This window comes from Nyctibius grandis, chromosome 1 (assembly GCF_013368605.1).
Source record: "Nyctibius grandis isolate bNycGra1 chromosome 1, bNycGra1.pri, whole genome shotgun sequence".
NCBI classification, from domain to species: Eukaryota; Metazoa; Chordata; class Aves; order Nyctibiiformes; family Nyctibiidae; genus Nyctibius; species Nyctibius grandis.
In genome coordinates this window covers 5,963,692-5,987,201 of record NC_090658.1, presented here as the reverse complement: position 1 = coordinate 5,987,201, position 23,510 = coordinate 5,963,692, and the positions used below count along the sequence as shown (strand labels likewise).

General features: G+C 45.2%; 1 protein-coding gene across 1 annotated transcript; it reads right to left on the bottom strand.

Moving 5' to 3' along the window:
- Positions 1–1,735: 1,735 nt before the first annotated feature.
- Positions 1,736–14,948, bottom strand: LOC137672042 (D-beta-hydroxybutyrate dehydrogenase, mitochondrial-like). The gene is made up of 4 exons (XM_068416010.1): positions 14,615–14,948; positions 8,439–8,591; positions 4,637–4,767; positions 1,736–2,083 (listed from the first exon to the last, which is right to left on the bottom strand). Exons 1-4 carry the CDS (start codon positions 14,946–14,948, stop codon positions 1,736–1,738), a joined length of 966 nt encoding a protein of 321 aa, XP_068272111.1.
- Positions 14,949–23,510: the final 8,562 nt, after the last annotated feature.

Sequence of the window (23,510 nt, the reverse complement as noted above, 5' to 3'; positions counted from 1 at the left end):
ACATATCCTGGGCCTGATGAGGAAACATCTGGGTTTCAAAGCTGCTTGTTGAGTTCAGTGCTACTTACTGTGAGGAAGGGTAATCTGCTCAAAGAATGGCTAAGAGCATGAAAGCAACTCTCCCAAAGCAATTTAAGGCTGCTGAAAGCCCTGAGGTCAAGCAGGGGGAATTCCTATACAAGAAACCAATTGGTTTAGTTGGAATAAGCCTTGTTCCTATTCCCTTGCCTGGCCTTGCTCAGTTGTGGTTAAATGAGGAGAGTGGATGATAATCATCTGATTATCTTGCTGTTGACAGGCTGTGGAACAGGTGGGAGCTTTGGCTGGTCCTCTTGCCCATGCCAGCTCCAGGGATGGGTCCAGTATTTGGAAAGAAAAGTAAGATGTTCCACAATCTAAAACAGGTGGAGTAAGATGGCTGTTCCACTGCTGAGTGTATCAGGAGAGGACCTGGAACAGTCAGTTTATTATCTGTTTGCTTATCTCACCTGTGTTCCTGACTCAGGCTTCTCAGTAGTTAATTAAATACATGAGGAAAGACTTCACAGGTATAGGATGCAATTTCTGGGTCAGACCAAGAAGTTAACTGGGTCAACTTACAGCAGAGTCTTCGGTTTGATATGGGAGACTCGCACCGTGGAGGCTAACGCTCCATGCTGCTGCCCTATACCTACCAGTGTCACCACAGCTGATCCCAGCTATTCCAGTATCTCTTGGCCCCAGAGTTCATGGATTTTGTGCCATGCCACAACCAAGCCAAATTTAAAACTGTGTATGCGTAAACCTGCAATCTTTTCGACAACAGCTAGCAGGAGACTGCTAATGAAGTCACTGTGCTCAATTACTCCCATAGATACATGTTACTAAAGTTTTCCTGTTCATGTTAATAGATTTTTTTTTTTTTCATCTGACCTTATTCCCTATAATAGTCGCAAAACCAGAGCTCTAGGCTGAGTATGTTCTTTCTAAGCTACAAGTTGCTACTGCATACTGTTATCTGTCACCTTGGTGTTTAGCTCTCTGACTACACTTTAGGTTAACGCATTGATTAATCCAGGCATTAGATAAAAGACTGAGTTTATTTAGGATTGAATATTCATTTGTAAATGGAACATGCTACTTATTTGTCAAAGTCCGTGACATGTTGGCTTTGTTACAGATTTATCCAGAACACCTGAAAAAGGGCTGAACTTTAGTTAGCCAAGACACTGTTTCCATATTACAACTTTATTATTCAAGTCTTTCTGACTTTCTACAGCCACTTAACTCCATTCAAAGTATTTCAAGGTCTATTGCTCATTCCTAACTTTTCCATTAACCTCTTCCCATCACCCCTAATAAATTACTCCTCGGGTTCCTACAAATAAGGTATTTTCATGTCTGCTGTAATGATTTCAGGTGTGCAGTTGCCCTGTAGGATATGCTCCATTTTGTCTCTGTCATGTCTGTAACACAGTAACCTGGTATTGCATTAGAAAAAGCTGCACTAAATTCTCTAGGCAATATATAAAGCAGCATAAGTGGCCGTACTTTTTTTCCACATGGGAGAAATAAAGTTACCTAGAAAAAATGCATTAATTTTACATGGGGTCCTGCATGTTTTTCCCTACGAAAAAGTGAAAGTTCTGACTATGGTGCTTGGTGTCATTATGCTGATTTGTGGGGACATTAGATTCAGCCCTGGCTCTCACATTTTCAAAAACTGCCCAGAGTCACTGAACAGTGCCAACGTAGGCTATGCAAGTTTTACTTTACTCAGAGCGTAAGACAAAACAGAATCCATCACAACAGTCGGGAATAAAGCGCACACAAACACCAGTGCTTTCTCCTTTAGCTTCGCTACCATGTAACGCGCCTTGGGTGCAGGAGACATCAAAGCATCCACCATGGCATCTACAACTTCACTGCCATTACTGCTTCCTTCCCTGAGAATGCTGTTGAAAAAGTTTGCCCGCTCTTGAACGTACTCCTTATTGTAAACTGCCTTTTCCTCTTCGCCGAGTTCATTCCAAATCTCTTCGGCACTGACTGGTGGCTGAATTTTTGTAGAACGTGCATAATTTCCTGGCTGAATAATACAGACCTAAAAGCAAGATGTAAAACTTATCAAGATGCAATCAGTCATTCTGAATTCAATTAAATACTGTAGTCAGTAAAAGAGATCAAAAGCTTTCTGCAGACAGATTTCTTCCAGAAAATGCTGCTTTGTTGAAATTTGAACCTTGAAAACTTGTCTGAAATCAAATATATTCCTGTGAAACGTTTAAGATTGCAGAGGTGCTTTATTCTGACTTCCTCATTTCGCTCTGATGTTAATGTTCTTGTTTTGACTACTCAGCATACCTTCACAGAACCCAACAGTGCATCTTTGATTTTTATAGAATGCTTAATGGTATAAATGTTTTGACAATACTGAGACAAAGCATTTCAATGGGACTTTGATGTCTCCAAAGTGGAATACTTTGGATTTTTCACTCAGTGGCGAATCTTGCAATTGGTAATTTTTTGCCCCAGTTTGGGACAAAAGGAGATGTCAAAGAAACCTAGAAGGTCCTGGGGAAAGAATTGCTGTTTTCCCCAAGTAGGTGTAATTAAAGGAAAATAGGTGTTGTCAGCCAAGTACAGAGGGGACCAAAGGTCCTGCTCTAGCTCTCGCTGAAGTCATTAGCAAATTTCTCCAGACTTCTGTGCATGTAGATTTAAATTGAAAGCACATAAATCCTTTGCTGCTCCGCCTGTTTGCTTTGCACGTGTTGTTGCTGCTGTTCTGCTAACTCCTGAGGCTTCTGGGGTATTTCAGAGCAGGCTGAGCACCCACAGTGTGCATGCTTTTCCTCAGTTAGCAGGAGGGGCTGAGGCGCAGGTGCTATATATGGGAGCAGGAAGGGATGTGGGGAAGCTCCAGCAGAGAGACAGCATGCGTTGCTGGGGGTATCTCACGCTGCCTCAGGTGGGTTTGTCAGAGGGCATCTTCTGGAGCCCTCCCTTTGGGTGCTCTTTTCAAAAGTGTTTAGTATTAGCCAAACTAATGCCAATAGTAAACTTCCCACATTTATTTTAAACAAAGGAGGTTTGAAACCTTCCATGTTTTGGAGCTTTTTGGAGTTGCCTACAAGAGGAGAGATTATGCTTTTTTCTCTTCCTTGATTTTCTGTAGCCTTCTAACAGAAGACACATACTTTGTTTCCTGCAGGCAGCCAGCTTGCCTGGCTAGATTTCAGTGGGACAGAGCTATAGCTCCATCTGTTCCTTGCCACCTTTGGGCGACTGTCTTCTGAAAGGGCACAGGGAACGGCAGAGCAGGGGAGGGGAGCACAGGGAAGAGGGACCGTGTATTCTGCAGGCTCTCTGCAGGGTAGGTTCTGAGGCAAACGCCAGCCGGTGTCTTGCATACAGTGAGAAACAGAAAAATAACTCTCATAGATATTCTGGAAGGGTTTGTCAGCCTGTATTGTGTGCTGGGGCTATTCCGGGGGTGAGGGAATGGTAAACATCCCAAAACAACAAGAGTAGCTAATCTGTTAAACTAATCTCTTCCGTGCATTTGAGATCATCCTCAGCTAATCGGTTCAAATCCTTATCATACTGTGTGCTATTAGGATGTGTAAAATCACTTGCATTTTATAGCATTTTATATTTATCCAAGAGGGGTAGTTAACAGATGCATAGCTGTAATTTCTTCCAACACAAAGCTTACGAACAATGCAGTAAACCTGTGTGTACAATAAGTACACCAATGTAAATCCTCCAGGGAAGACTTTCAGTGTTTGAGAAGTGTTTCAGCAGTGGAGTGACTCCAACGAAAAAGCCTAGTGAAGCTACTTAGTGATCTAAGCTTCAGGTTTGACTATCAGTGTTGCTTAGACAGGGCACTAAGAGCACTCTTAGAGCCTCTTAGGTTAAGAGAATAAAAACATAATTACTCTGCACAATACTGCCTCTTGCACTATAGCTGTTCCCAGAAAAAGGAAGGAGCTTTTAAGCACTGGTGTTGTGAGAGAAGAAAAAAACCCTCAGGCAGGTGACAAGCCTTCCTTCTCACTGCACAGCGCTCACGTCTGGGCTCTTTGCTCCCACAGCCACCCCAGCAAAAGTTTCAGTTACCTGGTACTGTTACAAGCTCTTCACAGAGCATGGCACTGCTCGAGCAGGCCTGACTCAGAAAGTTTCTCCACTGTAGAGCATGTGGAGAAAGGGTGGAAGTCTGAGTGTTGGCACAAAGAGGAGGAGAGCTATCCCACAGCTTCTCAGAACTGCAAACATCACCCAGGTCCACTGGTCTCGGTGATTTCCAGCTCACTGATTAGCCATAGACAAACCACCTCTTTCCAAGGGGAAGCTGCACCCATGGATTCAGCTCTGATCTTCATCTTTGTCATTCAGATGCATAAAGCTTACTTTGCACAAGATTAGATATTATTTTTCATATGCTTGTTCTTGTTCCCTTGGCCAAAATTTCCACTCCCACGCCATTGTCTGGCATTCTTTGTGCAAAGTTGCTTTTTTTTCCCCACAAAAAGATGCATTTCAGCTCTGTGGGATGTTTCAGGAGTGAAACTTATCTCTTTCTCATATGAAAATCAACATTAGAAATAGCAGGGAGTCTCACACAACAGCTACTTGTTACATCACTTACCTGGACACCAAACTTCTTCATTTCCAGTCTTAGAGCATCACAAAATTTTTCAATAGCTGCCTTGGTCATAGAATAAATGCCATTTCCCAGGGCAAAATAGGCAATAATGCTGGACATGAAAACAATACGTCCTAGAAAGAAAACAGTGCAAATAACATAACTTCACTCTCTTTTCTTCTTTAACATAGAATTCATTTACCTGAGTCTTCTGAACTGCTAATAACGTGGTATTTAGCATGATGCTGTTTTCCTTCATAGTACATACCAAAGCTGGGCTGTGTAAGTGCGCAGTCCCAGCACAGAAGTGCACTCAGCTCTGTTAAGCAGAGACCTTCACACAAAAAATCTTCCTTCCATCTAGTGACAGATGCTGGACTAGACAAAAAGTAACACATTCCCAACGTGCTGCCTATTCCTTCTGAGTCTGAGACAGGATGAAAGAGATGGAAACAAAGCAGTCCCTAAAAACTTTAGACTGAAAAATAGTTATAAAAGACTACACTAATAATAGGAAAAGGACTGGAGAGGAGAAGAGCGGATATTTTCCTTGCAGTGGATATATGACCACTAATACCATTTTTTCTGCACTAATGATGTCTCTGCACTGAGACCTGGCTTACAACTATGCATATAAAGTCAAAATCAGACTGTACAGTGATAAGCTTCACCAGAGAAAGGTGACTTCACAAAATGTGTGCAGCCTTACACTGCCTTGCTGTGATCTTCCTGATCTGTGCTGCTTTTTTCTCCCTTTATAACTCTTGCCGAGTGCAGGCATGCCTTAAATAGCAGAGATTGCTGATTTAAGGCACTGGGCTGTGGTTCACTTCCATTGTTTACTTGTAAACTTCTATCACAAGAAGTAAGAAATGTGTGAATGAGGATATATAAATACCAGAGGTGAGAGAGAGGATGGCCTCGTTGCTAACAATACAGAGAACATAGTTGCACTCCTATTGCTGCCACAGATGCAGGTAACATCTGGGCCCCAGATCTGACCAAATGGTATACGCTTGTGGGATATCAAAAGGGTATCATGGGAATGCAGTAAGGTTTGTCATTCTGAATTAGGTTCCCTGCCTTCCTACACAACGTCTGGAATAAATCTTGTATACAATAACAGGAGAACGACTACCCACTTGATGATTAAGATGCTATGTCAGCTGGCCTGGCCATCTGCAAAAGTTATGGGGAAATGTTGCTCCTCTCAGAGCAGGATGCTTAAGTTCTAGGCGGGAGGGCAATACCTCCCTTTACAAGCATTAATAATCTTGAAGTTTTTCTTGAAACAGGTGCTCATCCTAAAATGGCAGTCAGCCCCTTCTTCCAGAACACAGCTACTGGGTAAGTGATGGTAAGATGACCTCTGCCTCCTTTATCCAGTAGCTAAGTGATTTGGGGCACACCCCCAGGATGTGGGACACATCATTTATCTTCTCCCTTTGCCTAAGGTAATTGAAACCCAGCTTTCCCAGGAGAATGCTCTGATGTCCGTAATTCAAGGTCTTCATTTGGAGAGGTCACTTGCTGCCCCTGAAAACATGAGCTTTAGCTGTCCTGGCTGTTCCTGCAAGGAAGGAGACAGGAAACCTAGGATTCTTCCTAGAAGTGCCCTAACCTCTTCTCCTACATAGATGGGACTTGAAAATGGAGTGTGGGCAGTTAATAAAGGCAGCATTGACAGCCAGGAGTAAGATGCAGACTGCTCCTTTGAGCTAAGGTAGTATGTCTGTGCAGCCATCCAGACCCAAGTCTTCTAAAAGTTTGTGCGTGTGCTTAATATCATACACACAACTAGTCCCTTTCACTTCAAATATGCATATACTCAGTGTTATGTGGTCATTACACAGGAAGACATCACTTTTTTTCTGTGAAGTCCTACTTACTGCTAAAACTCTGTGATGCTGATCCACCACAGACATTTGTCTGACTTCATAAATTGCAAGGGGTTACTCTGAAGTGAAAGGGACTAGTTGTGTATATGACATTAAGCTTGCAGTGTTAAAACGTTTCACAGAATCACAGAATCACAGAATGTTAGGGATTGGAAGGGACCTTGAAAGATCATCTAGTCCAATCCCCCTGCCGGAGCAGGATTACCTAGATCATGTCACACAGGAACGCGTCCAGGCGGGTTTTGAATGTCTCCAGAGAAGGAGACTCCACAACCTCTCTGGGCAGCCTGTTCCAGTGTTCAGTTACCCTCACTGTAAAGAAGTTTTTCCTCATATTTATGTGGAACCTCCTGTGTTCCAGCTTGCACTCATTGCCCCTTGCCCCTTGTCCTGTCAAGGGATGTCACTGAAAAGAGCCTAGCTCCATCCTCATGACACTTGCCCTTTACATATTTATAAACATTAATGAGGTCACCCCTCAGTCTCCTCTTCTCCAAGCTAAAGAGATCCAGCTCCCTCAGCCTGTCCTCATAAGGGAGATGTTCCACTCCCTTAATCATCTTCGTGGCTCTGTGCTGGACTCTCTCTAGTTCCCTGTCCTTCTTGAACTGAGGGGCCCAGAACTGGACACAATATTCCAGATGCGGCCTCACCAGGGCAGAGTAGAGGGGGAGAAGAACCTCTCTCCACCTACTAACCACACCGCTTCTAATACACCCCAGGATGTCATTGGCCTTCTTGGCCACAAGGGCACATTGCTGGCTCATGGTCATCCTGCTGTCCACTAGGACCCCCAGGTCCCTTTCCCCTACGCCGCTCGCCAACAGGTCTGTCCCCAACTTGTACTCATACATGGGGTTGTTCTTGCCCAGGTGCAGGACTCTACACTTGCCCTTGTTATATTTCATTAAATTTCTCCCCGCCCAACTCTCCAGCCTGTCTAGGTCTCTCCGAATGGCAGCACAGCCTCTTCCTTGCATCAGAATATCACCAACCAAAGGCAACCAAGCAGAAAGAAGCAGAGTAGCCAAAAAGGGGATGCTCTTATCTTACCAACATTTTGTGCAACAGTGACATCTGGGGCTTCCAGATGAGACCTAGCCCTTACTGTGCCTGGTGCTGTACACACACAGAACAAATCCTCACCTTAAAGAGCTTCCAACTTAAACAGACAAGCTAAGCAAAAGGGGGAGAGAGCAAAAGGGTATCTTTGTTTCCCAAATACAGATGACGACAGGTAGGGAACAAACTGCAAAGCAAGTAAGCCATGCTGCAATGCTGTTGAGGGCTATTTGAACCGCTTCATCTCAGAAGAAAGGATAAAGCCCACGCGTATGGAGATCCATGCAAATGCATTTACCCCGTTGGATACCCACGCGTCTCTGTACAGCACTGCTTCACATACTGGAAGTTTCCTGCCCAAGGTCATAGAGAGGATCTTGCTAGGCCCAGAACTGGAAGGTGGATGTCTCTAGTTCACATCTGTAGGGTCATCCTTCCTCTCCTAATTGCCAAACAGTAGAATAGTAAAGCCTAAATAATAAAGTTAAGCAGGAGTTTATTGGATCTTTGTGTTTTCTGATTGTCAGTCCTTACAAAGTCTTGGCTGGGCTTAATGATCTACTGTAAGCATTTTTTCTCTCTCTTTTGAGTCACACACTGAGATAATTCATTATTTGTACGTTCTTCTTTCTATAAATTGTAAAGACAGAGTCTTTAAGGGTATTTTTTCCCCTTACCACTTTACCTTTTTTTCAGGATCAGGTTGCTCTTTCAGGCCACACAGGAGGAGGCTGTCATTCCAGTTCAATGAGAGACAATTAAGGCTTCTTTTACAGATGCAACGTTACCCTGATTATAGTAAGCTAATTATTCTACAACTCTAAATAACAGTGGATTAGCATTACCCTTGTATTTCCTCAGAAGGGGAAGAAATGCCAGGGTTGTCCTGATGCTCCCAAGGAGATTCACATCTGCAAATTTTTCATATTTCTCCATAGACAGCCACCCTGTCTCACCAAATGTTGATATTCCTGCATTGTTGACAAGCCCCCAGAAACCTGTGGAAAAGAAACGTCTCAATGAGCATTTTTCACTGCAAGCAACGACCATTAGGAGACGAAACAACACTAGTGATTTGAACCCTTGGAAACAACTTTTTGGTTGTGTTATCTTTTTTTTCTTTTCTACTTGTAAGTGCAGGCATGTTTTGTTTAATGAAGTAAAGTAATTGTGGCCGTTATCTGGACTATAGAAGTCTCAGTGCTATTTAATAATCACTAACTTCATAGTCATTATAAGTTATTTATTAATAACATGATCTAGGAGACTACATCTCACTGCCAGTGCGGTGTACCATGATATTTTAATTACTTTAATCCCACTGTGTGCTATGAGCAGCTTTGCGAAAATTATATTAAGCAGTCTAAAGGCTAAGGGTTAAGATCTTCAAAGTGCCTGACTAACTTAGGATCCTAAGTCTTGGCTCCTTTTCCAGGATTTTGAGCTTTGATTCCTTCTGAAATCAGCCAGAATCAGGTGCATGGATGCAGCATTGGGTAAAGTAGCCAAGTAAGGTCCATGGCTACAGTATTTTTTTGATTTTATACTCTTGGACAACCCTAATTCCCCACATAACAACGGGTTTTGGTGCTAAGAAGCCCAGCCCCCTAAAATGCAGGAAAATTCCAGTGTTTACAAGCAGAAATTTATAGGCAGCAAAGCTTGTTCTAACACAACTCTCTGCCAGAAAGTGCAAGCTCTTTAGCCCCGAGGCACAGAACGCTTTGCGTGAGCACTGTGCAGCGCTAACAACCTCGACTGTTGGAACTGCTCTTTCGTTGAAGTGTAGAGTGCTCGCAGTTTGGAGCTGACATGCTGACTAAACGCTGATTAAGCCATGCTGACTTGGTCTTGCCTTCAGAGCACATATCTGTAGATACAGTAAAACAGTGAGTGACATAGTGCTTTTGAAAACATTCCTGCTTCTGTCCTCAAATCCTGACTGAGGGTATTTCTAGGGTGACCAGCAGTGTAACTAAGAAGTGTACAGGGTAGCCTGACTTGCACTGAAATCGCTGAGTTTGCAGCCTGTCTCTGCCAGCCTTGACAATTTTTCTTACACATTTTTTTTTTAAGAGTTCTTGTACGTGTCTGAGGCAAACGATTGTTTTGTCATGCCTTCTACAGGATCTCCAAGCCTAGGTTTCTGGTGAGGTGGAGTGGGTAACAGTGCCTCTCTTCCTTCTGGAAACAGGGTCTGGGGCACATGTGTGATGCTGACCCAACTGTAGCTTCCTGTACCCATGGTGGCGCAGATGTTCTCAAGGGACCTTTGGTCACCCTGGTGAAGGTGCTGCAGAAACCCTTGGGCCGAACTCTTTTTCTTTCTGATCTTATCTGACAAAGCTACTGCGATGATTTCATGGTATCTTGGTCCTTCCAGAGCCCTGCCAAGAACTGCTAATACAGGATTTCATTCACAACAATAGTTAAAGCTGAAACAGACATTTTTTTGAATTAGTTTGTAAAGCAGACCTCTGTAAGCTTTCCTAACATATATATACTATGTGTATTACAGAATGAAATTGGCGTTGAAATAGACAAAGTTCTTCCAGTGAATGTCTCATTTGCAGAGCAAAACACTCAAAATCAGGGATTTACCACATCAAACTTAGATAACTCTGTCTTCCAAAGAAAATATATCATTATACAGCAGACTGACACAGAGCAATCCTTGACAGAGGACCTCTCTTGTAACTTGAGATACAGACTGACTGCTGTCCTAGTAACGCAGCAGTTTCCTGTGTACTCACCTCTTTTCCACTGCCCCAAATGTTAGCAGATAGAGGAGAGGAAACGGGCCAAAAAACTGGCCACTGGAATTGGGCATCCTGGACTTCCTTCTTCCCCCTTCCATTGCCCTGTTGTTCCAGGCCTTTCCCGCATTCTGTGGCTTTATTTCTCCTCCTTAAAATGGAACTAGCCCCATGAGACTGACCTCCTTGTAAAACACTTCAAGATCAATGGATTAGAGAGTCCTCTGTAAAAGCTAATTATCAATACTTTTGTACTTGCACATGATCTGATCTACACCCCATCTGTTTCCACTTAAGGCTGGAGGTCTCTGTACTCGGGTTTATTTTTACATAACCTAACTCTAACACAACACAAACTAAAGCCTGGCACCACTGTAAAAGCTGTTCCCTGATCTCAGCTTTACCTTTCCTAATTAAAAAAAAAGTCATTTTGCTTCCGCCACTGCATCCTGCACAGAACAGCAAGAACACTTGCTCCACATATGCCTGAATTCATTAGGGCCTCAGAAATACAGCTATTAAACTTCAGACAATTGATTTTCTTCCTCTTTCTCTAAACTGTGAGACACAGAATTTAGCTTGCAGGGCTTAAGTTTTCCCTCCAGCCCTTCGCCAGCTTTCCCTCATGCACTTCAAAGACTCCAGGCGGTTAGTGGTGAGGCCAGCCCGTGTGTATGAACAGGCAGAGTTCACAGAATAGGGGCTCCTTCTTTCTGTGTAGTGGTCAAATCAAATCAAGACGAGAAAAACTGGCTTGAGTTAAACTGAAACACGACTTTTCTGACAAGAAGTAAAACATTAAAAGAGATTTTGCTCAAGGTCAGCTCAAAACGTTTTGTTTGCCTTCAAGTGAAGTGTATTGTTTCTCAAAACATTTTGGCATTCCTGAATGGGAACGTTCTGATATTTTCCACAAATTTTCCTGCCATTTTGTTCAGTTGAATCAATTAGCAAAATTCTACCCAAATAACAAACAGGTCATTATTCCCTTATGATACTTTTTTTTGGAAAATTTCCTACCTCCTGAGAAACAACCTGTCCTGAAACGTTTGTGGTAAAAATTAAAGCTATAAACCTGCATACAAAATATTTTGTATATTTGCCTAGACAAATGCAGCTCAGGTAACCCGAGAAATACAGTCCTTAGATGGAAACCTAGAAGCACAAGGTACAAGTAAAAATCAAACAGCTGAAGGAGAGAGATATCATGTTTCCTCAGAGTATCCATGTACAGACACGTTAGGAAAAAGCAGCTGATGTTTGATCTGGAAGGGAAAAATTACTCAAGACTGTCCAAATAGAACTGAGTCCAAGCACAGTTTAGGAAGAGGGGTATTAGATTATGCTACAGCAGGCAGGGAATAAATAAACTGGAAAACAGAACTGGATGTCAAAGAGATTTTCACTGATCTCTGTGTTGGGGGAATGGATCCTGAGGACAAAGATTAAGAGATATAGCAGGGGATCTAAAGAATCACTTCAGGAAACCTAATTTAAGATTAGTAAGGCTTTCAGGAGAAGAACACTAGCTCTCACATAACCTCCTAGCTAGTTTCTGCTTCAAGATGTGTTGACCAAAAGGCACATATCCAAAGTCCTTACTTAGGCCCAAAAGATGCCTGATGTTTTTCAAGAAACTCTTAGAAGTCCTCTTCCTGTTCAAGTCAATTAAGCTGTGTGCTTGCAAAACCTTTTGAAAATCAGGCCATTTCCATGTAGGTGCCTACACTCAGATAAATCTGAATTCAGCCAGATTTTCTAAACTAAAATGTGCATTTTTGGTATCGCTGATCTTTGGAGTTTCTCATCTAAACCTGAGCCCGTGCAAAAATGACAGGCTCTTTCCTGAAAGACTCCAATGCAATACTAAAGGAAACTAGCCAAAGGGAGGAGAGCATGATTTGCCATGTTCCTACTGAAAATATGAAGGGAGGGAAACAAACCAATCTGTCTGTGGCAATGCAGGGTGTTCATGGTAACAGGCCAGCTGAGACCCCTGAGTTTCAGACACGTACCATCATTTGCTCGGAATATTATGGTGTGGTTGATTTCATTGCAAGGAGGAGTCTATTTGTACAGAAAGTTTGGCCTAAAATATGGTACTATGGGCCTACTGGGTGGGTTCTGTGAACAGGAAATCTTAATTAAGTGCAGGAGAGTATTTAGTAACCTTGGAGTAGGAGGTAGGACTAAAACTAATATCTCTCCCTTCCAGCTAGCTACATGTCACCCACTTGCAACAGTCAAGGAAAGGAAGGGTAATTCCTGTTTTAAACAGAAATAGTGAATCAGAAAAAAAATTAGGTTTGCTGTAGAGCTTACAAGAGCTGCAAATCAACAAGCTCCAAAGTCCCAGTCTGCTTCATGTTGCTTTTAATGTGCAAGTGCAAGAAGTTTCTTCTTTTTAAGCAAGAAAGGACTCTAAATAGTTTAGAAAGTCATCTTAATGGGTGCCCAAGCCATAAAAACAAATAAAAAACAAGAAAGGCATCAGAGCCAGCGGATTTTTGTGGAGGGACAGTTAATTAGCTCTAGAGAATGAGCTACGTACCATGGAAATGGATTTGCCATCCTTTTCAGACTGATGTAATTTCACAGCCTAGAACAGGACAAATATTTGCAAGGAAACAAGCTATGAAGTGGCAGAATGTCCAGCTAGCTGTGCCACCAGCAGTTTGGATTTCTACTCTTGCATAACAGGGAGACAAAAGACGTGGTGGAGCTTGGGTTAGTTATCTCATGGTTACGGTGTAACTAGAAGGTATAGGGAGTACTCTGCTTTATTCCTGACAGCTAGTTGTACATTTTATACTGAATAGTCTACTTAAAGCAGAAATTATCCCAGGCCCAGGAGAATACCAGAGCATGGTATTCCTCCATCCTTGATCTGAAGGCACGTCCGCACACCTACGTGCAGCAAGGTCAACCAGCAAGTTAGTGCTGAACTGGGGACTCAAGTGTCTACACGACAGCATGAACACACGCATCGCATGTAATTACAGGATAAATTATGTGTAACCCAGAGTTTCAGGTGACCCAGTCCCCATCGAGCCTATAAGGGCTTTTGTGAGTCATCTGCGTTGCCTCTGCAGCTTGGGAAAGAGCCTGAGAGGGGAAGGCTCTGCCTCTTAATCAGATAAGGTCAAGATCAACCACAAATACATGTACTTAATGAGCAGTGTCTAGGCTTTTTCTTACTTCACTTCTTGTTTCATCCCCTTCCCAACGTGCTAATGAACCAGGCAGGCAGAGGCCGTGCATTTCATTATCGATCTGCGTGCTTTATTCTCCGCTTCTATTCCCTGTGTGAGCAGGAAGTGTTTGTAATTCTGAGGGAATCTTACTTCCAAGCCTGAGTAAGCCTGCTCTGCATCAAGCGTATCCCCCAGTATTACACGGGGTGACTCTCACCCTGCAGCCTAAGTAGGAAAGGAGGTAACTGTGCTCCTACTACCCGTGCCTGCCACGTGTTCTGAGGGGATAGCCCAGGATCTAGGCTGTCTGCAATTATTCTGCAAGCTAAAATCTATCCATTCCCCTGGGTGTACGCTCCCTGTAGGGTGTATAACCAACAGATTTCCTTTTAAGTAACCCTTCCAGGGACTAGCTCAACAAACCTCAACTCTGGTTTGGTATGGCACGGCAGCTGCCCTCTCCGCATTTCCTTTATTTACCCCCCTTTCACAAATCATGCCCAGAAATACATCACCTCCAATGCGGGCACACTTGTTCTTCTCCGCTTTCCCTGTGCTTTCCTCCTCTCTGATACTTGGGGAGGGATGCCGGGGACCCCCGCCCTCGGGATGTCCTCTTCGGGGTGACAGTCGCCCGTGGCGAACTGAGGAGCACACCCACTTTCCAGTGCGGGCATCTTTGGACAGGCCCAGTTCGGGTACCCCTTACCCAAGCACCGACGCGTTTTTCACGTGAAATATTGTTGTAATTACTGACAGCGGTAACTGCAACCAGCACCGTTAATGACCGCGCTGCCCCGCCACCAGCCGCCACAGCCCAGCCGACCCTCTCAGGCAGCTCCCTGCGGCAGCCCCCCAGGCCCAGGGGGAACGGGGGCTCCGTGCCCGCCGGTCCCTGCCCCTCAGCCGCCTCACCCGGGCGACGCGGCGGATGGAGCCGGAGCCGGGGCCGGGGCGAGGGGGCGGGCGCCTCCGGGGCTCCGCCGGCCGGTAGCCGAGAGCGGGGAGCCCCGTTCCCCCGCCCCGCGGCCGCCGCCGGTGCCACCGGCCGCCCCGCTCGCCTCGCCTCACCTCGCTCGGGCAGGTGGCTGAGCACCAGCTCCTTGGCGGCCAGCACGTCGCGGGCGCGGGTGACATCGAGCCGCAGGACGCGCAGGCGGCCGGCTCCGGCTCCGGCCTCCCGCTGCAGCCGCCGCGCCCCCGCGCCGCCGGGGCAGAGGCAGCCGGCGAAGACGGTGAAGCCGAGGCGGTGGAGGCGGAGCGCCAGCAGGTGCCCGAAGCCGCTGTCGCAGCCGGTGATGAGCACGGCCCGGCCGGCCGGCTCCAGCCGCGCCGCCCCCCGCCGCCACCGCCGCGCCAGCACCAGCGGCAGCAGCAGGAGCAGCAGAGGGGCCGCGGCCCACATGCTGCCCGCACCGCCGCTGCCGGGGGGCTGGAGGGGAGGAGGGAGGCTGCGGGCAGCGCCCTGCCCGCCCGCAGGCACCGCCGGCACCGCCCTCGCCCCGCGGGCTGGCGGGGGCCCTGGGGCCGGGCCCCTCCGGTAGCGGTGGGGAGGAGGGCCGGCACCCTGGGGAAGCCCAGGGCTTCGTAAGGGTCTCTCCCCACCGGAGAGGGGGGGACCCGCTTTCCCCCCCCACCCTGTGCTTCTCGCGGCTTGTTTCGGAAAGAATAGCGCATGGTGTAAGCGTCGCAGCTGGGTCTGCGCAGTCCGAGGGGAGCTGGGCTGTGCCGAAATGCAGGGCTGAAGTCACCACGGACACTTCAACCTCTCTGCTTAACTGCGTTGCACACAGTCGGATCCCCACAGACTAGCTGTAGGGCATGAAATGAAAGCATCATGAGCGTTTCTAGATCGGTGAGATGGGGATTTCTAACACGGCTGCATTATTGAGTTATAGTTGTTGTATGCTATGTTATAGTATTAAATTGATGTGGGTTCTTTGTAGCCCAGATCTGCGTCTACTGTGTTACGTCAGGAGTGCCTATGAACACTCCTTGGTGGAGGATAACATCTGTTTCTTGTAGGCTAAAATGACAGTGTTACATTGCTGGACAAAGATCCCTGCGAGCTAAGATTACGGGAGAGATTTGATTAGGCGTTGTTTTCTCTGCCCTTTCTTTCATCTGGGAAACTCTCCGAGCAGCTATTGGAAGGGATAGTATGTCATATCTGCTTCCTCTGAGTAAAATGAAATGGTTGAAAGAACCAGATGCCTTTATTAATTGCAATTTAAAGTTGGCTTGTGAAAAATACAAAGGGGCCAGAATCATGCATTGACATATACACAGCAGCAGAGGAAGCAGCAGGACTTAACACGGCACAGGGATGGTCCTAAGTATTTGCCTGATTTGCATCACTGTAGCTCCACAGTCAGCCTTGTTCACATTGAGTAGTTTGTTGTAAACACCCCCTGTATCTGGTTGTGGCAGGGGGGTTTCAGAACTGGTGGTGTCACAGAATCACAGAATCAATCAGGTTGGAAGAGACCTCTGGGATCATCGAGTCCAACCATTGCCCTGACACCACCCTGTCAACTAGACCGTGGCACTAAGTGCCATGTCCAGTCTTTTCTTAAACACCTCCAGAGATGGTGACACCACCACCTCCCTGGGCAGCCCCTTCCAATGTCTAATGACCCTTTCTGAGAAGAAATGCTTCCTAATGTCTAACCTGAACCTCCCCTGGCAAAGCTTGAGGCTATGTCCTCTTGTCCTGTCACTAGTTGCCTGGGAGAAGAGGCCAACTCCCACTGCGCTACAACCTCCCTTCAGGTAGTTGTAGACTGCAATAAGGTCACCTCTGAGCCTCCTCTTCTCCAGATGTCCTGCTGTCCATGAGTCTCCAGAAATGGCACTGGTCCCTGCAGTCAGCTGTGTTTCATGTTTGCATGGGGATCCCTTTGCACTGACACAGCGTGTTTTGAATTACATTCTAAGGAGAAAGGGAATAATTATTGTTTAAATCTCTTTTCCATGGGCTGAGACATTCATGGGTCTTTACTCTTGTTGGCTGTCCATCTGTCTGGATACACTTTAGCTTTAAAGTGGTCAGTGCTCTCTCTTCTGCAATGTTCAGGTCTCCTGTAGGCATTGTGTAATAGGACTTAAAGCCTCAAGTGGCTGGGAAAAGGAGGTTATGCTTTGCTGCTGGGAGACAAAGTAGGAAGTGGAATGGTTAAACCCAACAGAAGATATTCAGGTACCTGTCCTCAGTAGGACTTATTAGATCGTGCTCCACCACACTGGGAGAGGCTGCCCTTCTTTAGCCTTCAAAAGATCACTGAGTCTTCTGCAGCTACATGAGTCACAAAGCTTTGTCTTTACATTTAAAAAGTGTTATGCAACCCTCAAAATCATGAGACTTGATAACAGCCTGTCCTCCAGCCAGCTTCCCTGTCTGGTTCCCTCTGGCATAAAAAGATGGGGAGGGATTCCAGATTCACCTCCTCCATGCCTGCTACCCACCTCTCCTCCGCGTCTGTCAGTCTCTACTCTCTCAGCTTTCATGCCCCGTTAATAACACGAAGATCACAGGCAGTGACAAAACCGTTCTCCCGAAGAATAAAAGGTGACGCAACTAACCTCTGAACCTTATGTTGTCTTTATTCCAAATAAGCTTCAGAAGATATTAAAAATATGTCACACAAATGTGGCGCGCTCCCATCTGAGAACAGGAGCAGTACGTGTCAGAGCAACAGAATAGCTTAGGCTGAAAGCTATGGATTAAACTGTATCCTTCACAGTTAGAAACAACTTCATGACTACCTAGTCCAGTAAATGAGGCCACTTAGGTCTACAGTGCAGAGTATTTGCAGCAGAATTTCTCTATTTGTTGGAATGATTTTCCTCTGATTTATATTATTCTGTTCCTAACTCAAACATACACATATATGGGTACACACACACATGCATATGTGTTAATATTCACATCGAATTTATGACTCTCTACTTTGTCTAGTTTCTAAAATCCCTTTTTCTTCTTTAGAACTCATTTTAAATAAAAACTCCTAAGTTTTTATCTCTATTTTAATCTGTTCTACCTCATATGTTATTCAAGTCTGTTGTGGTTTTCTTGTAGCAAGTTTAAGGAAAGGTCTGCATTTTGAGGAAGAAGGTGAGGAAATGGAAGATGCTTAGAGGCTGGTACTGATGAGGACCTGACCAAGTTTGCACCTAGAGCGTGCCCAGGGATCTTCCACTCTTCCTGAGAGCCTTTCTGGAACAGCAACCTGTGAATCTTATGCTTAAAGCTTTCCTGTAGGTCACCCAGTAAGTTTCACAGTGTGAAATAACAAGTTGCTATAGCTAGAAACTGAAGAGCAAGCTTTCCAGAAGCCTCACAATCTCTTCTTAGGTTATTAGATAAGCAGATACTCAAAAGTGATGTATTCCTGAGGACCACAGCAGCTGCAGTTCTTCCCCACCTTAGAAAATCAGGTCATTTCCAGAAGTGCCCAACTATGGATTTAAGGTATTTAAGATTAGGCTCCTCTTGGAAAAAAAGTACTGCTCAGTTCTTACTAACTCTGTTAGTTATTGCTCCAAAGCAAATCAGATGGAAAAAATGATGCTGTAACCTTCTTGTTGAGCAGGGAAGTGTTGCCATGTTATCCCTACCCTCAAAAGAGAGTGCATTTCTAAAGGACTGTCAGTTTATTCTCCTGCAATGGCTGGAAAGGACCACAATAAAGGAGAACTGGAATAGGCTGTGCTCCTCCAGTGCTCCCCAGCCTGACTTCAGGGCAGAAACATCTGCTTTTTACCTAGTTCCTGAGCAGAGGGTCAGTGGCTGTGAGGAGCAGAGCTTGCTGTGGGACATTTAAAGAATATGTGCAGACCTTTGTCCAGCATAGCTCTGGCAGAAATCAAGATGCAAGGGAGGGAGCAATGTAGCTTTTCTCTGCCCTTAATCTCCTTCTTATCTTTTTGCCTCTTCCCATGTCTACTCACCTCTGTTTATTTTACCCATTCTCATGTTCCTGTTTCCTCAGCCCCTTGTACCTCTACCCCTCCTGGCAGTCTTATCGCAAATTGGAGCTGTCTCAAAATTTGCCATCTGCCATGCTCAGTGGTAGCCACCCTCAGTAGTGGGTAGGAGGAGTAATGATATTTGATGTCTTTCTTACAGCCTCAGCTCTCTGTCATCATGTGGAAGTCATTATTATTTTTATTTTGTGAAGCAAAGATGAAACTGTTGCCTTTTCAGGTAACTGCAGAGCCAGTTTCACAGGAGTCACTTTTGGTGCAAAGCCTCTCTTTGTCAAAGCTTCAGAAAAATGTTGAGAATGTGACAGTGTGCCTCCTAAAAGCTCCAAATAACCAAGCAAACCTAGGAAACTATAATACAGGCTCCTCTTCGGTTTAACATTCTTGTACTTTTGAAGCCAGGTTCATGATTCCCAGGGTGCAGGATCAGGATTTCTGAGCCGTAGGAGCTGGCTGTGTTACACACACTTCACCATGGATGAGACTCTTCTCTTTGCCATCCATCGTGTCTTGTCAGCTCAAAGTTCAGACTGTTTAGCTTGCCTCTTGCTATTGTACAGTGAATAGTATAGCTGGGACTTTTTGATACTGGTACAGTGAAAATGATGCTTATCTAACAGAAAGAAATGTGAAACTCATCTTGACCAGCCCATCTGGATAGAAGTTTAGCAAAATACATTCCTACCTTCTAGTGCTAACACGCAAATGACACTGCTTGCTGCAACTATCCAAAAAGCTGAAATTGAATCTGCTTCTGCAGACAAGCATTTCAGGACTGGGAAAAAACAGCTTTCCAGGAAGAAAATTAAAATAGTGTATTTTTGGTGCAGTTAGACAGCCAAAGACATTCTGAACAGCAATGCTTGCAGTTTTTAGAGCTGGCAAGCTGTGCGTCCTAGTTCAGGACTCAGCCAGTGAACGCTCTGCTGTGGTGTCAAAGGAAGGGAGCCAATTGTCATTGCATGTAATTAGACAGGAGCAGTTGCATGTGGGTTGTGCATGGGGAACATCAAGTCTTTGAAGACTAAGCAGGGTGTCTGGTTCTGTATAATGTGATGAGCTGGATTAAAATCTTATTGCATATTTTTAAAAACCCTGGATTCAGTTGACAAAAGAGATTTAGGACGCCACGTGTATTGCTCAGTGTGTCAGAAAAGGGAGATGGCTTCCTTTTAAAGGGCAAGGCAGGAATATCTCTACCCCTGAAATATTTCCAAATACCTGTCACTGCGTACGATGTCCAGTCTATTCCAGAGATGAAGTCTTCCATTTGTCAGAAGTTATTTTATTAAGTCCCTAGGATTAAGTCCTTTCTGGCAATATTGGATCAGTAGCAAACAAAGAAAGGGAGCTGGGAGGGAAATTCTCTTAGGAGCAGGAAAATCTGCCTTCTCCTCTAACCTGAAGTGACTGATACTCTTTAAACTGGAACACCACTGGCTCAGGGACAGATATGTCATGGTTCAGCTGGTGTATCCTTGTGCAGGGACAGTGTGGAAAGTGAAAAGACACCCTATACCTTCCAATTATTACATTCCAGAAACAAACAAAAAATTAAACACTGTTTTTGCTCATTTCTAACTTGCAAGACAAATGTCGGATGATTCTGACTTGAAAATGCTACTGCAAAATGACCCAAAGGGGGTAAAAATGCTTAGACTGCTTCTCCATGCAGACTAATGCCCATTTGTATCATGGAAGGATTACCGCCGCCTAGCAAACTGAGAGCTTCAAGTGGAGGTGGAGGATAAGGATGTGATCAAGTTTCCTTCTCTTCCTGGTGACCCGAGCTAGAAAGTGCTGAAATCAAAGTCGTTTCCCCCAGCACGTATTTTCACCTTAGCCATGCAGTGCGGACATAGATTCATCAGGTAAACTGTTTCGAACCTGAGGGTTACTGAAAAAGAGGCTCAACATTATGAGATTAGGATTTATCTCTGGTTAAAAGTTAATTCAGTTTGAGAAAGAGCCTGTGTCTGAACACAGTGGCTCTTCTAGAACGTCTCCATATGATGAAAAACCCTTACACTGTCAGACTGTTGGGGAGCTCCAGTGGTGTCAGAGCAGATACAAAATCAATTTGATGGTGATAAACTGATCCAGCTTAAGCGTTAGCAAATTTTAAAAGACTTTTACCCAAGCCCTAAACATCCCACTCCAAATCTGCCCAGAATTAACTTTCAGTAATTTTGATTAATATTGTACAGTAAGTGCCTGAAAAAGCAGGGGACACATTTACATTGATTTGACTGCAAATTCTCGCAATGCAAGAGGTAGAAACATGAAATCTGTCTCAAGTTGCTCTATCCTAAAAGATCGGGAGGAAAATACCAGGGCCTTCCCTCCTTCCAGAGGGTGTAGGTTACCCCTGTAAGGACAGGGTGCTCATGAAAGCCCCAGGGTCCATTAGCAACTTTTAAGCCAGCTCTGATTGTCTCACCTCTGAACTGGAGCCAAAACTTTCTGAAGTCAATACATAGATTTCCGTTACTTTTGGGTGCCTGGTTGCACTGTATCGAAACAATGACAGAGCAGCAGTAGCCTGGAGCTCATACGGTGACACAGGCAGCAGGGTTTTAGCTTTTGTGTAAGAAGTATGCTGAGCTTGCTGTTTCTGACCTTAGTATTCCACACCAGCACCTATAGATTTGCCCATTAAAGCTGTTATTTTTATGGAAAAGTCTATCCTACCAACCGTTTTACAAGCTGAACAACTCTGTCATCTCTGCTCCTCTATAATCTTCCAAAGCCAGGGACCTAGAGCTTTGCAGTTTGCTTAGATCAGCAGAGCAGAATATTGACAGTACCGTGTTATTTGGACTTGGGAGTTATTTCCAGGAGGGTGCGTGTGCCAGACAGACGCTGCCCACGAGATGGCAGCCTGTGCAGTAGGAAAATAGGCCCTGTTTATACCTGCAGGAACAGCGGATTATCCTGTACATGTGCCACCTTCCCTCTGCAGGCAAAAGTGGCCTCTGCCCTGCAGCCCCGGCCAGCACACGCTGCACAAGGTTTAAGTATTCAGATAATGCAGATGTGCCAGCTCCCACCTGCACCGCAGGATCTGACGGGTGGGAAGCAGGTGAGACACGCTGACAAGTGTGGAAATGCCACAGCCAAGCTGGGATGTTTTAGAGGGATAGCAGGGAAGTTACATCCCTGAAAACACAGAGTCTGGAAGGGGGATGCAATGAAAGAGACCTAGGAGACAGACAGCCAAAAAATACTTTGTGCTGATCAGCAGCAAAAGAGCTCTGAGTTTGCAGTGCAATAAATATACATGAGCACAGGAGGGTGCTGCTCCTTCTCTGACTGCATGAAGCTGTATCTCTATTCTCTGCTCCTTGGTGCCATCGACTTGCAGGCTTCGGAAGGACATATGTTCGTTCATCCGGGACAAAGATCTAGGTGACGCTACCAACTCAATAGCCCCAGATGGCTACATCTTTCTAGGGTAAAGTAACATTCACACGAAGGGCCAATTATGCTTTCAGGTGACAACCAGCCACAGCCATCAGTCTGCTGGATAAGCACCCAGCTCTGTCAGCCTGCAAAATGGTGTCCTAAGGACTTCATCCTGGTACAGGTGAGGATATGCAGATAATTTACTGCCATCCCTCACTAGTTAAGGGCATAAATCAGAGGGCTGGTGGTTTAAGGGCCTGTTTCCCTCCTGCTCAATCATTCAAGGACAACCCGGAACGTGGCACATAATATGCCAGTTGCTCTGAACTGGAGGAGTCTAGACACTGATTTCTATTAGAAATAGCTCTATGGAAATTACTCTGCAATTTTGTACTGAGTAGCATTTGCCTGTCCTTCACAGTGTCCCAACTGGTAGTGAGGGCACAAGGATGGGTAAGGAAGTGGAGGAGAAGTGGCCTAAGGGCACAGAGCAAATCAGAGACCGAGTGTGACAGAGAAGCCTGGTTTCCTTCCTTACCAGTCTGAGTTGCCCCATGTGCAGAAGAAGCTTAATACCTTCCTCCCAAAAAAAAGGAAAAGCCCAGAAGATGGAAATATAGGAAGGTTTGCATTTTTTAAAATAGAAGTCAAAAGTCAACTCCATGGTAGAGTTGGAGGGACTCAAGAGAAGGAGAGGTATTGTAGACAGTGGAGAGGCTTTTAACAGAAGAAACAGAGATACTGAAATTTGCAATTTGAGCCCCACAGAGAATGACTTAAGAGACAACAGCTACCACCCACCCACCTGCACCTGGTCCCAAACCTCGCTGACATTATGCAGAAGGAATTAATCAATAGGTCTGGTTTCCTCCTGGAATGTAAAGGCCCACAGAAAAGAAGTCTTGGCTTCTCGGAGATCAATCCCCAGCTGCCAGAAGTGCTGTCAAGCATGCCATCTCTGAGCAACTGCTCGGGGTTACCTTCTTGGCCCTTCAGTAAGAGACAGCTCGTAAGGCCAGCTCTGGGCTCAGAAGGAGAGTACATGGTTGGCAGGACCAGGTCTTTGTAGATAACAGGACGTAAATGTTATTTGTCAGGGCAGTTTCTAACCCCTTTTCCCTGCATCCGCATACAGTCCTACTTTTATGAGAAAATATGGTACCCATTTTTCAGAAGCTGTGCGTTTACCCATACCCCTCAGCTGGGCAGTTTCCCTGACTCGGGATCTTTGCCTCCTCTAATGGTTGCATCACTGGTAAGAAATTCTAACTGCACCATTGCAGAAGTATGGGGGCTCATTTTCCAGCCTAGGCAGTGCAGAGGAGATAATTTGGACTGGCACCTTCCCAAGCATAATGTACGGAAACGTCATTCAGCTCTTGGGTGAAGCTCAGATTCTTCCCAGCTTGTCTTCTTTGGCTTGCAGTATCTGTGCGTCTTGCTCTCATCTCTCGGCATGCAGATGCCCAAAGGTGTAGGGAAAAGTGCTCTTGTTAATGCTGGGAAAGTGAAAATAGCTGTATTTGAAATCCTAAAGAGCTGTGTTTTGCTTAAGTCCTTCTGCTTTGTCCCTGCC